The 14943-nt window shown below is 41.6% G+C and overlaps 1 protein-coding gene across 1 annotated transcript in view; it reads left to right on the top strand.

Moving 5' to 3' along the window:
* vps13b (vacuolar protein sorting 13 homolog B) overlaps window positions 1-14943 on the top strand; it is a 324549-nt gene that overhangs the window by 258536 nt on the left and 51070 nt on the right. Inside the window, exons 42-45 of the mRNA XM_008292112.1 lie at window positions 8017-8213; window positions 9882-10063; window positions 10789-11009; window positions 11090-11221. Coding sequence (XP_008290334.1) covers window positions 8017-8213; window positions 9882-10063; window positions 10789-11009; window positions 11090-11221 — 732 coding nt within the window. The remainder of the gene's footprint in view (window positions 1-8016; window positions 8214-9881; window positions 10064-10788; window positions 11010-11089; window positions 11222-14943) is intronic.

The raw sequence follows: 14943 nt of genomic DNA, 5'->3' as shown, positions 1-14943 counted from the left end.
AGATGAGGTTATATTTTGGCAGGCTGTAGCAGCTACTGAGCCTTTAGGGCCTCAGTGGGGGACAGGACATCCCACTTTTCCTCCTATCACTCATCCTCTGCCTTTCTATCCTCCGCCTCGCCGTGCAGCTTATCATCTTTGAAGGAGAACTGGGTCCCAAGTCAGGTTCTTTTGCACCCTCCTCCACATGCTTTCCTTTTTCTCATGGCCGAATTATGCTATTTTTAGGTAAAACTGCCTGACGCTATCATAGCAACAGTTGCTTTGAGTCACATTTTTGACCACGCATTTAGCAATGGAATCTGTAGAAAATGCAAAACATGTTTTTGTCATCCTGTCTGCTAAGCTAAGCGCAGTCAAGCCAACTATGTTTACCCTGATATAATTACAATTTCCATTGTTTTTGTTTGTTTAAATTCACTTATGAGAAGCAGCTGCAGAGTAACTGATAATTTTTCTACATCAAAATGATGCAAGAATGGGTCAAAAGTAATATAAGCAGCTAATGGTGAATAAACATTACATGAATGCAATATGACTCAAGTATTACTCTATGAGGATTATGAGAACGTAAATCCCAACAGAAAATCCCAACTGTAGAACAGGACTAATTGCATGGGAATTATTATGTATTTATCATGAATTGTTGTTATTAACATTAGTATTCAGCACAAAATGTGCCATAATGTCACATTATTACATTATCCTAAAATTCATAATAGTAACTTGTATTACATTTTCAGTCCATTTATAAGGACCTTTAAATTACATATTTAAACCCAAGGGTTAGGTTACCTTTCCTCGTCCTTATCCTTCTGATTCTTTCCTCCATCTGCTACAGAGGCTTCTCATCTCCCCATCTGCTTCCTTTATCTCTCAGATTCCTTCCTGGACTCCCACAATCATTTCACCTACAGTACAGATGTTTTCTTCAGTCTGTTTATGTATGCTGGCCCAGGAGAGGCAAGATATTGGAAGATGCTGCAGATGTCTGACTTCCCAGCGAGGCCCCACAGCTGTAAAGTCTGTAATGAGCAAAACTCCAAAGCCTCTCACTGATTGGCCACATATTGAGTTACAGTAGAGAAAAGAGGGAGCTGATATGTGTAGAGGAGGGAGGCTTAAGGAAAGATGCGGTGATAGACAGAGTTTGGATAAGGAGAGGGTGGTTAATGGGAGCAGAGCAGCAGGAAGGAAGAGTGGGAAGAGAGAGATAGAGTGAGAGGGGGGCCAAGAAGTATGGAGATAGATAGTCACAGAGGGAGGTGGTGTCTTCCGCAATGCTTACAAAGCTTACAGAAGCCTCTGTGTAAGAGGAGCTTTGTGAAGATACACTTTTTCTAGTCCAAGGGTGAGAAAGGTCATTATTCACCAGTAGAGGCAGATGAAACCACACCGTATGCCCTTTCTGGCAGGACATATGGTTTAACAAGCTAGCAGGGTCTTCACACACAAGTGAACAGATATTTCATCACACACAAAAAACAAAAAAAACCCAAAAACATTTGAAGACGAGTCACATTCGCCCGATTAACATGTATTCACAGTCTGTCATAAGCTGCTTAGACAGTGGTGTATCAAATATCAGTAAGGACAGAGTTGGGCACATGCATTTATGTCTCCAGATATACTTATATCTGTGTTTGTACATAAATGCTTTTGCCTGTGATTATAGACATACGTTTCAACATGTGTGTATTACACAGCAGGAATTGTGGAACCAGTGGAAGATGAACATGTGGTTTCCACATCTTCTGTTTTTCCCCCTGTCATGTGGCCTGGTTCTACCTCTTCTGACAGGTCTGTTAAAAGGAATCAGGTAATGAGACTGCCACTGGGATAGCAGTGAAAAAAGTAGGCTCGGAGCACACAACTATTACGGAAACCACTTTGTGTGGGGATTAGACACAGTATCTGTAGAGTCAGTGGAGAAAATCAATTATAGCTTAGTAATGGAAGAGGAGCATTTGACAACTAAGAAAATTGTATAAATAATTGTGCAACATTACTTATCTCTGTTTCAAATAGAAACCGTTGTACCATTGGTAAGGGGGTCATAGGTCAGCAACAAGCCTCTTAATTCTCCTTCTTGTATTTATCAAATCAAAGTCAAATCAAATCAAGTTTATTGTTATTTTGCTGTACATACACAGTAGTACAGGCAAGACGAGAGAGCGTTTCTTTAGGATCCCGTAATTTAAAGCAATTTAAATGAAGAAATGTTTGCATATCTTGTTGTTTATATGGCCTCTAGTAAATGCCTTGACACTGCAGCAGATATCTATGTAATAGAACACTGACTTTTGGACCAATAGGCATGTGGTGCAGTTTTTCACATTAATGAAAGGCATTACTTTAAATCCAAAGACATTACTTAAAAAATGTGTGTGTGTTGAACTGATTTAAATCCATTGTTGAAAGCTATTCAGAGACATTTTGCCAGCGCTACTAAAACAGTATCATATGTCATGAACTTAAGTAAGAAGGAAATGAAAATTAAAATAATTATAAGGTATTTGATCAGTTTACTGACGAGTTACGCAGTCCGTCTCACTTCTTATCTTTGTCCAAACACTCACATAGCATTAGGCCTGCTGTGTGTTTGTAGAAAGGTTGGGTTTGTGGGGGTTATTTTAACTGGATCTCTTGGTCATCAGCCAAAGTTATTGTGATCCCAGATTTAATTGATTTCAGCCTCTATGACACAATGATTATGCTTTCCCTTTTACGAAACTTCAAAAGTCTCAGTTAATTTATTTCTTCATTCCTCCCAAGACCAGAAAGAAAGTCCAGCTAAAGAGAGCGGAAATGCAGCCATAAAAATTCAAAACACAGTAATAGCTCTGTCTCTGTTCCAAAGGAATTTCATTTACTTTACATCAAGACTGTGCAGCGAGAGAGAGGGAGCGGGAAAGAGAAAGAAGGCAGTCATAATTTCTCAGGCCTCTAAAATTACCATGTGGCCACGCGGAGATGGAGGCTGATAGATTTTGAGAAATGGAAAGTGAGAGGCATAGGGAAAGAAAAGAAACAAGTAGAAAAGAGAGAGTGATAGTTAGCATTAAGTGTCTGGTCAATGCTCTTTGTCATTCAGGCAGGGATGTTTTTTCGATTTAGCAGCAGGTGGACAGAGAAAAGGATTGCACATAAACAAAATAAATGTGGATTTGCTCCACATTTTTCTTTCTCATCATTCTCTACCTTCTCCTCTCTCTTCTTTCTCCTTTTGTCACACTCTCCCCTCCTCTTTTCTTTGGTCCTTCTCTCCATTGCACGGAGTAGGAGAAGGGGAGGGGGGCTCTTGCTCTGAGCCTTGCTGTTCGCTTGTCCCCAGAGCAGATCATATTAACATTTTATAAAATCAAGATTTCCTGCATTTAAATAGTTGTGGTTTCCCAACTGGTTCCAGTATCTCGGAGGGGAAATTCAAACCTCCTTCCATTACTCAAAGTCAAATTGCTGCCCGTACTGTTTTTACATACAGTAGAAGGGGAGCGATGACATAGTGATGGGGGGGGGCAGCTGAAAAGCGACAGATCCCTGATGGAGCATCCACAGGTTCCCACCTGTAGAGTGCCTAAGTGATGAAGGGATAGGAGGGGAGAGGAAGGTGATTCATTCTCACCTTCTCACCGCCGTGTGGTCCAGTTCTCTGAATCATAAGCAGGTGTTCTTATTGCTCTTTTTCCGTCTCTCCTCTTCGTCTTCCCCCCTTCTTCTGCTTCTCTGTGGGGTTCTGAAGCCTGAGAAACGTGGAGTAAACACAGAGGTTATGACTCAGCCTGACCCCAGCTCAGGGGAGCAGGAGGAGGAGATAGAGTACGTTAGAGAAGAGAGCAAAACTTGAGCTCACACTCAGCATATAGTCAAATAAATGTGGCAGATTCTTTTCTCAAACACAGGCACTTTATCCACCCTAGCTTTTCTCAATATGCAAATGTGTTAATGTCATCATCCATGCGCTGTTTAAGGAAGTTGCCCAGATTGCGCTGACTTTTTCTGACAAACATCGCACCATCTGCTCCCCTGCTGTTGCTTTCGTGCATGGCACTGTGGGATAGCCTTTCATGTCCCAGCAGGGCTCTGCATTGCCATTGTGGCCCTGCTGGCCTGCGAGCGATATCATAAAAGCTCTGTGGCCTGAGATGAACCAGCAACCTTCAGCCATAACCACTTCTGCAGCTGCTGTTTCGGTCATTGTTGTTATTATGAGAAACACAGGTCCACTGTCAGCTTCACAACCATAACGCACCCTTTTTTATTGATGCATGCTTTGTCTCAAATTAGTAGAACTATGCAACCTTTTGTAGGGAGTCAGAATCTGAGGGGAGTCGGTGGGGTATTGCACTTTAATGCAACACATTAAACCAGAAAGAGTAAGGTGGTATTTTTGCCAAGATAACTATTATTTTAGTAGGACATTGCTCAAGTAGACCTGCATTAGTCACAGCTAATGCACTATAAAAATAAAAGACTGTCCATGTAGTTAATTTGATCTGGAGTTTTTACACCTCATCCACTAAAAACTCGGGTCCCCTTTTAAAAGTTTGGCATTACAAAGGAAAAACAAAAAAAGTAAGCATGAGGATCTCAGCATGGGCTTATTCCTGATTTTCCACACTGATTAATGTTAACGTATATTAGCCCACCTGAGACAGCATAGTGGGAGTCATTTTCAGAACAATTTTCATTACATCTCCTGAATAAACATTTGCTCAAGCCGAAGTCAATTCAATTTGTCTGCTGGCTGATAAGAGGTAGCTAGCAGTGGAATTTTTAGACATATAGGCATCAGTAAAATAACAGAAGACCTAATAGCAGTGTTGATATTGTTAATAAAAGTAATGGCAGACACGGCAGTGGATGTCGGCAGCCATAGCCTCAAAGTGAGCTGAGGGAGTCTCCAGTTGCAGAGACATATTTGAAACTTAGCAGTGATCACACCTGGGTTGCTCATGGAAATTGAAATAATTCTATATGTTGTGTATTTGCTTTGGTTTGTCTGCCTTTAGCTAACCTTTTGAGAAATTGTGATTGTTCAATCAGTCCCAGAAAAGTAAGTCCATGCACAATAGTATTCTACAGTTTGGCAGAAACAGAGGTTGGTGACAGGGATGGAAATCAGACCCATATATACACAGTGCTGCCAAGACTTCTAAATGTAAATATATTTATGATTAGTTTTGAATATTTAACTACTTAAAAAGTCCTCAACGTAGCTTTCCAGGCATTTGAACCAACCTCAAAATGGAGCCTTTATTCAGAAATTAAGATAACATTTTAGATAGCCTTTCAGCTGATATTTTGCCAGAGGTCTAGCTGCCAGGCCTACTTTGTCGAGTACTTGAGGAAAACACAGATTGGACCCTTTCAGCCAAGGGAATGTCAGCTATTCAGGGTTACATGTTGTTTATCAGATAAGGTACACACACAATCAGGCAGCAGAAACTGACACTGCCCATGCTATAGCATGGACTCACATGCATACACACACCTGTATATACACATATGTATACATGCATATAATCTTTCATACGGACAATTATACATAGTCTTCCTCTTATGCACATATACAGTACGCAATCTATTTGCCATATACACAGGTGTCTTTTTTTCCCAAAAGCAAGTGCCAGACATCCAACTCAGCATACCAACAAAAAAATAAATTTCACTTTTTTTTTTCCCATCGCCCTACAACATTTTTTGAAATGCTTATCAATTTCATCTCAATGTTCCTCCAAGGCCAGAACCACAAGTTTAAGGGAACATGACGCACATTCAACCATGCAAATGTATTCCACTGTACCGTATATGTACCTCATATATCCATTTCTATATGCCGTCATAAGTATAGAATATCACAGGTATAAAAAGACACGCTCGGTGTTTTAGCAATGCAGTTCTGGGAATTCTCAGTGGAGATTCAGTGAGTTTCCGCTCCAGTGGCTCAGGGTTGGGGTTGCGGGTGCACAACTCTGTCAGGTACAATTATGAGGAGTTGATTCCAGGAAAACCTGTGTGACATTTAATATATGATGTAAGCTGCAGTTACCTCATCCATTCCTCTTTAACAGCACAGCACCACACATGCAAGTATGTGGACGTAAACACATTTATTGAACACAACGCTTCTCACATGCACACACGCACACATGTGCTGACAGTTCCATTAGTTTGGTAATCGTTTTATGGCGCTCCATACCTGCAATAAACAAGTGAATTGTCACAGATATATATGTGCAGTTACTCACCCTCTTACACCACAGACACACACATTCATGTCTTCCTGCCTGGCATTCTTCAGGTGTGCTCCTGAAAGCGCTTTGCCACTACTGATCCATCAGTAGCTGAGTTCTGCAGGTGGTCTAGGGTACCCAAGAATCTGACTTACTTCACACAGGAGCACCAGACACATTTATGTTAATTTTGGCACAATGCGAGAGGAGCGAATGGACCTCTACCAGTCATCACATCAACGATACTCAATGTGAGAACACTCACACAACCTGATTGTTATTCAGTGTGAGAAATGACTCCAGGACTTCAATGCTAATGGCTGACTTGTAGCGAACATTTGCTGGGTGTTTAGTTATGCTGTGGTCATGCAGTGTTGTTATGGAGACGAGCGCCGTCTTGCTGTGTTGGTGGTCTGCGGTCAAAGTGCTGTCGTTTTTTCCGACTAGACAAGAAATTAAAGATCGGTTTTGTCTGAAGTGAGTAAAATTCAAGGTTGTCATCCAGATGCCATAAAAAATCACTTGCTCATTCCCTCTGTAAGGCAGGGATTCCCCATGTCTTGAAAGCGTCAGTAAAATATCAGTGCTTGATGATTAGCAGACCACTGCATTTGTTTAATATTTTATGTTGAACTGGCAGATTCACAAAGCTAAAATAGTACCTGTTGTGCAATATCAAAGCTTTACAGTAATTCTTCAGCAGATGAGTAATCAGGGGTCACACCAAGTTGGTTACAATAATCTGTTATTTGGGGCCTGAACCTTAAGTTCAACTGATGAACAGCTAACCTATGCAATAGCAAAATATCCACCAGTGTCCATCTAAAGTGGACACTAAGTGGGGCATTTAAAACATTCAGGAATATCCTATCATTAATCTATCACTGCCAATAGTTTAAGAAAGAAGTGAATATCACACCTACACTGCAAAAATATACAAAAAGTGATCTTCTGGCATGCTGCTGATGAATATTCAGATTTAATCAGCAGCAGCAATAGCCATTTAAGTTAGTGTTCTTTCAGTAGTTGGAGAGCTGAGTGTAACGCTATAAGGAAACCCAGAGGGTTTCAAAAAAGCACATTGGTTACGCACTGCCTTTGGGTCCTCATGATGTCATTGTGAAAGGAATTTCCTCACTGTGTCTCTAAGCTCTCGACAATATGTGATCGGTGTGATTTGTGTTCAATGGTTGTCAGCAGATTCTAGCTGCCTGTATAGGAAAAAAATGGAAGGAAGACTGATGATACATCCTCATGCTCGAGTGAATGCACGCTCTACATGTACTATGAATAGTGGAGTTTAATCCCAATTGATTAGTGAGCAAAGATGTGCGCTTTTTCACACTGAATCTAGGTGAGAGAGAGCAGACTTTGTTTGATCTGCAAATATTTAATGAGTTTTTGCACCAGTTTTTGTTTTGCCTCACATTCTTTGTGTGGAAGCAAGATGACGTGCTATCCTGTTTGGCATTGTCTGTCATTTCTGCTATGTTTGCACACAGCTAAATCAAATGAAAATATATTTTCATCTGATTTATTTTTTGTAAATCCTAATCTTTATTAAGGGCTTCATGTTTTTGTACATGTAGTTCTCAGAGTGCAAGAAGGCCTTTTAAGTATGTTAATCCAAACAAAGGAAATTAGCCACAGAGAGTGAAAAGAGACTAACTGCTATGTGAAGCTGCTAGTCTAAAGATGAAAAGTCAGCATGTGTAACAAATCCACTGAAGATACACAACTGAAGATTAAAAGCTAGTTTTTACCATGTCTTTGCTTTCAGATACCATGCAGTCTAGAATACTGGGACGATCTCCAGCAGGCCTTTGTTCCATACCGGGAGTTCAGCCTGTCAGAAAGCAGCGCCTGCCAGCTGCAGCTGCCCAGCCTCAGCCTCACCAACCAGCAGAAGGAGCTGGTAGCTTCAGACCTGTGGAGGATCGTACTCAATAATAACGGAGAGGGAGGAGATGAACAGAGGTGAAGGAAAACTCATGTATTTTAATTTGAACTGTTTCCTTGTGCCTGTAGGTATCTGTAGGTGTTGTCTCAGTGTCTGTGCTCCCAAACTCCTATTTCAGACAGCATGTTTATGCCTACAGCAGGTATGTGTGTGGATCTACAGACTGTGGGTCGTCTTGTGTGAGGAAAAACAGAGAAAGAGTGCACCCAGGCCGCTGAGCACAAAGAGCTAGAATGTGTCCCTCGCCCCACATCTGGTGTGCAGGAGCAGGGAGCGGGCTTGGAAGGCGTTCAGATCGGCCTAATGAGATTTCCCAGCACACCAAGTGCCTGTCAGGGCCCATCCGGATTCCTTCCTGCTTACCTTGAGTGTATCTAATCGAGGGGAAGCTCACGGGAAGCAAGAGGAGTCAAGCCCCCTTTGGGTTGGCTCATGAGTTCTTAGGCCTGGCCTGGCCTGGGCTGGGCAGGGTTGAGCTAGGATGGGATGGGTTGGACTGGGTCTGCAAAACACTGTAACACTTCAAAGAGCAAGCTTTTACTCCCTTCTTCTCGCTACCACTGCTTCCTCTCTTTGTTTCTCTCGTGTCTCATCCAGCATTGTGTTACATCTTCAGGGCTTCACCCACTTTTCTTTCGGTCTTTTCTCATTCCTTTCTCATCTTACTTTATTCTCTTTTTTCTCTTTCTCTCTCTCTTTACTTCCTTTTGGGATTTGGGGAACTTTTAGTGGAAGAAAATTGCCAAGCCCACATTCTGTGTGGCTTACAGAGCTCCAGAAAAGCAGAAAGGGAGGAATAAGAAAACATGTAAGAGAGCAACAGAGGAAAAAAAAAACTCTTCAGCACCAGATACAGTGTAAAGCAAAATATACATCTGCATTTCATTACAATCATACTCCAAACACTACATTTCCTTTATGTTTAAATTATTTGTCTTTTTTGATCAAAATTGATTCCCCTTTCCTTACTCACTCGTTTCATCTGCCTTACTTTAGTTTCCACCAGAAAAATAACTTGGCTGCCCTGCCAACTGGAAGTAATGAAAATTGTCAACATATGATGCTTATCTTTTTAAGGAGCTCTCTGCTGCACCAGCGTTTTTCAGGTCTTGAGCGTTTCCTGCTGGAGTTTTTATGGTGGATCATGGTAGCAGCAAATTACAGAGCAAATGGTCATTCACTTCAATTACCTTCCATTCAACATCATCAGCCATGACATGCAATTAATGTCCACGGAGGGGTTCTCCTGGAAACTGCGAGCATAATAATGTACCTAACAGCCTCGGACAGCGAGGAGGCCCTTTCCACATTGTTGTCTCTTTTCATTCCTTTTTTCTCAATAATTGTAGTGTCTGTCTCCCTGTTGATTTCTGAGGATGTCACACAATATGTAGCAGACACAAGAATTCAACTAGAAGCAAGAATCAGGCTATTTTAATTAGTGAATAAAATTTTTCAGGCTTGATTCTATAGCTGTGCCAATTTCTTTTATATTATGAACAATGTTTGGGGAAGTGCTAAATCACCATTGAACAGGATATTTTTTTCTCCAATATTATGTCCATATAAAATGATTTCAAATTTACAGGGCACCTTGAGTTTATATTTTTCTTTATTATTTTGCAGTTTTAGGGTGTTTCACACGCTTCTGTAAATATTTGTTTGTATCTCCTCTTCCCCTGCAGTTCGGATAGTGAATGTGGGTCCCAGCTACCCTGTGATCAGTTGGTTTCTCCGATGGCATTGGCAGCCTGTGCCCGTGTGGATTCCTGCTTTGCACCGTGGTTTGTCCCCTCCCTGGGTGTGTCCCTACAACTAGCACAGCTGGAAGTTCACCTCTGCCACCACCTAGAACAGCTGGGTACAGGTAGAGTACAGTATACATCATCACAAAGCCTCTTCTAAGTTTGCAGAGTCTTTTGTTTATTAAAAGGCGATTCGAGAAATTTTTTTTAAATTTTCTTTCTATTGTGTTAGTTGTGGAAAAATGACTGTCTTGTTCTTATGTTTTTTGGTGGATCGTGGTAACAGTGAATTACACAGCAAATTCAATTGAATTATTGCACAATCAGTCATTTTCAACTTCCTTACAATAATTACCCTCGAACTACCATTAACAATAGTCTATAATAGTCATCTGTTTGATTTTCTGAGTCTAGCTATGACTTTAAAGACCCCCTCCAAGGAAAATAAGTCTGGTTTTTTTTTGTTTTTTTTTTTTAACCTTGTTGACATATCCATTTGGTGTTTTTATATGTAGGATGCACACTATGAGTAAAGGAAGCCATGGCTGAGCATGCAGTGTACCTATGATGTTCTCGAAAACACGTTTTAAACCCTTTTTGTTAAACAACTATACAGACATGCAGTACTTTTTGGTTTCATGTATTCATGGTTGTTGTTTTTCCTGTAATTTGTTTGTGTGCTTCAGTGATTTGTATTGTGTTGGCTTAGTCCCATGAGGACCCTTCCAGATGCCAATTATTCCTTTTTTGTTACAATAACTGCATGTCTGTCTGTTTTTGACAATCAGTTGTACATTTTTATAGTCATTGTATATTTAAGTAAAAATAATATTTCTCACTCCCTCAGTTCCATCTCGACATCTTCATCCCTTCCTGCCAGACAGGAAGTTACCTCAGGAGCAGGAGTTCATGTTGATAGGTGCCCGGGAGCCACGGGTCTTCTTACGCCAGTGGAGCAACGGACCACGTCACTGTCAGGAGTTCAACTTTTCCACCCAGATAGACTGCAAGCTGCTGGAGTACCGAAATCTAACACACGTTCAGCTTCTTCAGTCTTGTGTACTACAGGTAGAGCTTAGCTATTTATTTGGTATTGATCAGGAAATATGAGGACAAATAAATTTAGAATTTCATTGTGTGGGTTTCAGGGCCAGGCTGCAGCCACCTGCTGTCCCCAGAACACCTCTTTGGATGTGAATGTGTTTGTGGACCCAGTGTTCCTGAATATCAGCCAGTATGCCATCCACACTATGGACACTGCTCTACAAAGCTGGCAACAGGTGAGAGAAAGTTTAACTTTAAATACTGCAACACTCATATATTCCACAAAAGCACAATCTGCTCTATTACCTTTAAAATAAAGGAAAAAATAAACCTTGTTGTTTATGATAGATTATAGATATTGGTTTTGGTGCTTTGGAGTAATTTAGTATGGGGTCCAGAGGTTGATTTTTTCGCCTTGTATTTTTTTACTGAAGTCTAATTTTTAGAAGAAAAAAAATAGATGTTTTCTCACAACAATTCACAGCTGCATGAGAAAGTGCATTAGAAGTGACTAAAGAATATGTTGCAAAGTATTAGAGGATGATTTGTTCCCCTGTGTATATATACACTACTCACAATAAGTTAGGGATATTGTGAGAGACTCAGTGGATTTCATACATACAGTCTTTGTTTCACTTCAGAGATTTCTGGGACGGGGAGGCTGTTGTATTGGGGTGATAGACACACCTCATTTTGTGTTTTCCATGTAATGGTCTCACTGTGTACAGTGTGCCTTACATATTGGGGCCAATACCAAAAAACTAAAAGACAACCCTTTTCAATGTGGCACCAATTTCAACATTCTGTGGGTATAAAAAGCTGGTATTGTCAGTAAGTCATTTCAAGTTCATCGTTCAAAAAGCCATGAACACACGGCGTCACTTAACGGATGAGCAGCGCCACCTGGGGATAGCACGCCTTCGAGTCGGTGGCAGGCAGTCTGATGTTGCTCGTGAACTTGGTGTGTCTCAGAGTGTCATCAGCAGACTTTTATCAAGACGCAGAACTACTGGTACAGTTCATGACAGACCCAGAAGTGGGGCCCCAAGAGTGACCGACCGCAACGATGACCAGTACCTCAGGACCTATGCACTCAGACATCGCTATGCAAGTGCCACAGAGCTGCAGGCCCGTTTACGAGATGTGAGGGGTACTAGGGTTTCCAGACAAACCATTCGCAACCGACTCCACCGCTTTGGCTTGAATGCCAGACGACCGTTGCAGGTGACTCCACTGACACCAAGACACCGCCGTGTACGTTTGCAGTGGGCACAAGACCATGTGACCTGGACAATGCAGCAGTGGTCTACCGTCCTGTTCACTGATGAGTGTCAAGTCACCTTGCACAGAAATGATGGTCATCAGCGTTGCTGGAGAAGGCGAGGTGAGCGATATGCCGAGGTTGACATGGTCCCCAGGGTTCGCTTTGGTGGAGGAGGTGCAACAGTCTGGGCAGGCATCACCAGCCAGCGCAAAACAGATTTGGTTTTTGTAGATGGCTCAGTCACTGCACGTTCCTACCTCAGAGACATCATAGAACCCATCATCATCCCCCAATTCCGCCAGCACACCCCCAACTTTCTGTTCATGGATGACAATGCTCCACCACATCGTGCCAGAATTGTCACAACTCGACTTCAGGAAGTCGGAGTGCCTCATATGGTATGGCCAGCAATCCCCCCTGACCTGAACCCCATACAGCACGTCTGGGACCAGCTGAAGCAGAGACTGGATGACCGTACTCCACCCCCACCCTGCCACCTGGCAGAACTGCGTGTAGCACTTGTGGAAGAGTGGAACGCATTGCCTCAGAACAACATCATGAGGCTAGTGAGGAGCATGAGACGTCGTTGTCAAGCTGTCATTCCTCAAATGGTGGAAACACCCGCTACTGACATTGTCAATTTTTGTTATTTGGGGCTATCCTTGTTATTGTTTAAATTTGGGGGGTAATAAATGTTAAACTAATGAAAATGGTGTTTCTTCTCATTCATTCTTTGTAATATCAAAGGGAACTTTTATTTATTTCATTAAAATTCAAACCAAATAGGAAAAGCACTCATGTAAATAACAATATCCCTAACTTATTGTGAGTAGTGTATATGAACATATATATAGCAGGATGCCTTCAGACATAACAGGGGATTTTTTCCTGATGTTTGATCTCTTAACACTTGAATGTAGCTATTTTATTTGGCGCCAGGGGCCAGTCAATCTGTAGAGGAAATCCTAAGAAAATGTATGTACATTTTGAGAATATGCTGAAAGACTGCCTTTTGTCCCAGATGGAGTATCAGTTAAACAAACTAACAACAAAGTGGATTTCATGAGAATGGTTTTGGTTGTATGCCAGTGGTAATAAAATTTGCAGGATGGAACTGCCTTTCTGTTTGGTATGAACTCTAAGAGGATACGGTGTGTCTGTTCTTGGGCTTCTAGTGCTATGGTCCTCGTCATCTCTCAGTTCTCAGCACTGCCTCTGGTAGCCAGGATATTTGTGTGTGAAGTGATGCCCATTAAAACATGGTAAAACTTGAGTGGTGACACCTGCCAAGACTTCATCTGGCTGTAGTCCCCCACCCACTTGTCTATTCCACACGCACACAGGCTCACACACACACACACACTGGCCTCTCTGGCTTCATATGCCCTATCATGGCTCTGCTCAGCTCAGCTCAGCTCAGCTGTGCTGACTCATATACTGGCCTCAGGAGACATGAGGTACGCTCATGGTTTTACATGCATGCAGAAACTCACTGCCAGGTGAAAGAAATAATAGCTGATGTTTTTCTAGGAACAGCTGTGGACTTTTACCTGTAGGAAATAAATTCAAACAAACTGTATAGAAAAAAAACAGTATGAAATGATTGTTCTGGCTGGCAGTTTATTACCTTTGTTTTCACTCAGTGGCATCACTGACTCATCAAAAGCTCTTAACCGACCGTGTTGGATGATTGGTCATATTTGACCCTTGGCCTAATCATTGCATCATTTAGCACAAGCTGGTCAATGTTCCCTATTTCTGCTGCTTATTTTAGTCATAAATTTGCTTTTTACTTTAGAGCGTTGGTGGTGTTATAGCAAAAGGTCACGGTGCAGCTTTACTGGAGTGTTTTGGACATGTTGGTATCCATGGTGGACTTTACCCAATATGCCAAGTGTGATTATTTAGGTTATTAGTCGGTTGTATGCTCTCAGGCGCACGTCTTTTGATATTGACTGAGTGATATGTTTGGCTTTTTGAATGCTGTCTTGGCTCAGTTACTCCAAACAGAGACAAACAATGGTAGGTCACACAAGCTGCAAGCTGCAACTACATGTTCTTTGGTATGGTACTGATTCCTAAAATGATTAAGCCTGCTTTATTGTCTTGATTGGTCTAAACAGCAGCAGCCTTGTAACTTGTACAGAACCTTTTAACTACCTCCAGCCTTCACCACTTTGCTGAACACAAGGGGAAAAACACACGATAATTATAAGGCAAATGTGCTGCATGTGGCTTTGGTAGTTCTGAAGTAAGGGGTAGAGAGAGGTCAAGTACAAAAAGCAGATTCTTTAAAAAAGTGCTCGTCCACTTCAGAGGAAATGAACACTTCGATTTTGGAACATTGTTTCCCTTTTGGGGTTTTCACTGAAGCAAAATCTTGTACATGGTGAGAAAACCTTGTATGGGTACAATTAAGCACAAGCTGTCTGGTGGCATGATACGCTATAGGGACAGATATAAGGCCGCCTATTTAGGCTAACCTTTGATCTGATGAAGCTTACATTCCAGACAAACTCATGCACACATTGTCCATTCATAAAAAAATAAAAAAAGGTAATCAGGCATAGTCAGAAATGTTAACAGGCCCTGTCCTTCTGCAACAGAAGGATGTATCCTAACGTGTGTAATTGTTTCAGTGATTTTCATGTTTCCTGGTGTCAAGGCTGGCAGACAGGCCTGTTGTGATGTGGC

This window comes from Stegastes partitus, unplaced genomic scaffold, assembly GCF_000690725.1.
Source record: "Stegastes partitus isolate 25-593 unplaced genomic scaffold, Stegastes_partitus-1.0.2 Scaffold18, whole genome shotgun sequence".
NCBI classification, from domain to species: Eukaryota; Metazoa; Chordata; class Actinopteri; family Pomacentridae; genus Stegastes; species Stegastes partitus.
Note: the sequence above shows the minus strand (reverse complement) of the source record. Positions and strands in the feature narration are given on the sequence as shown.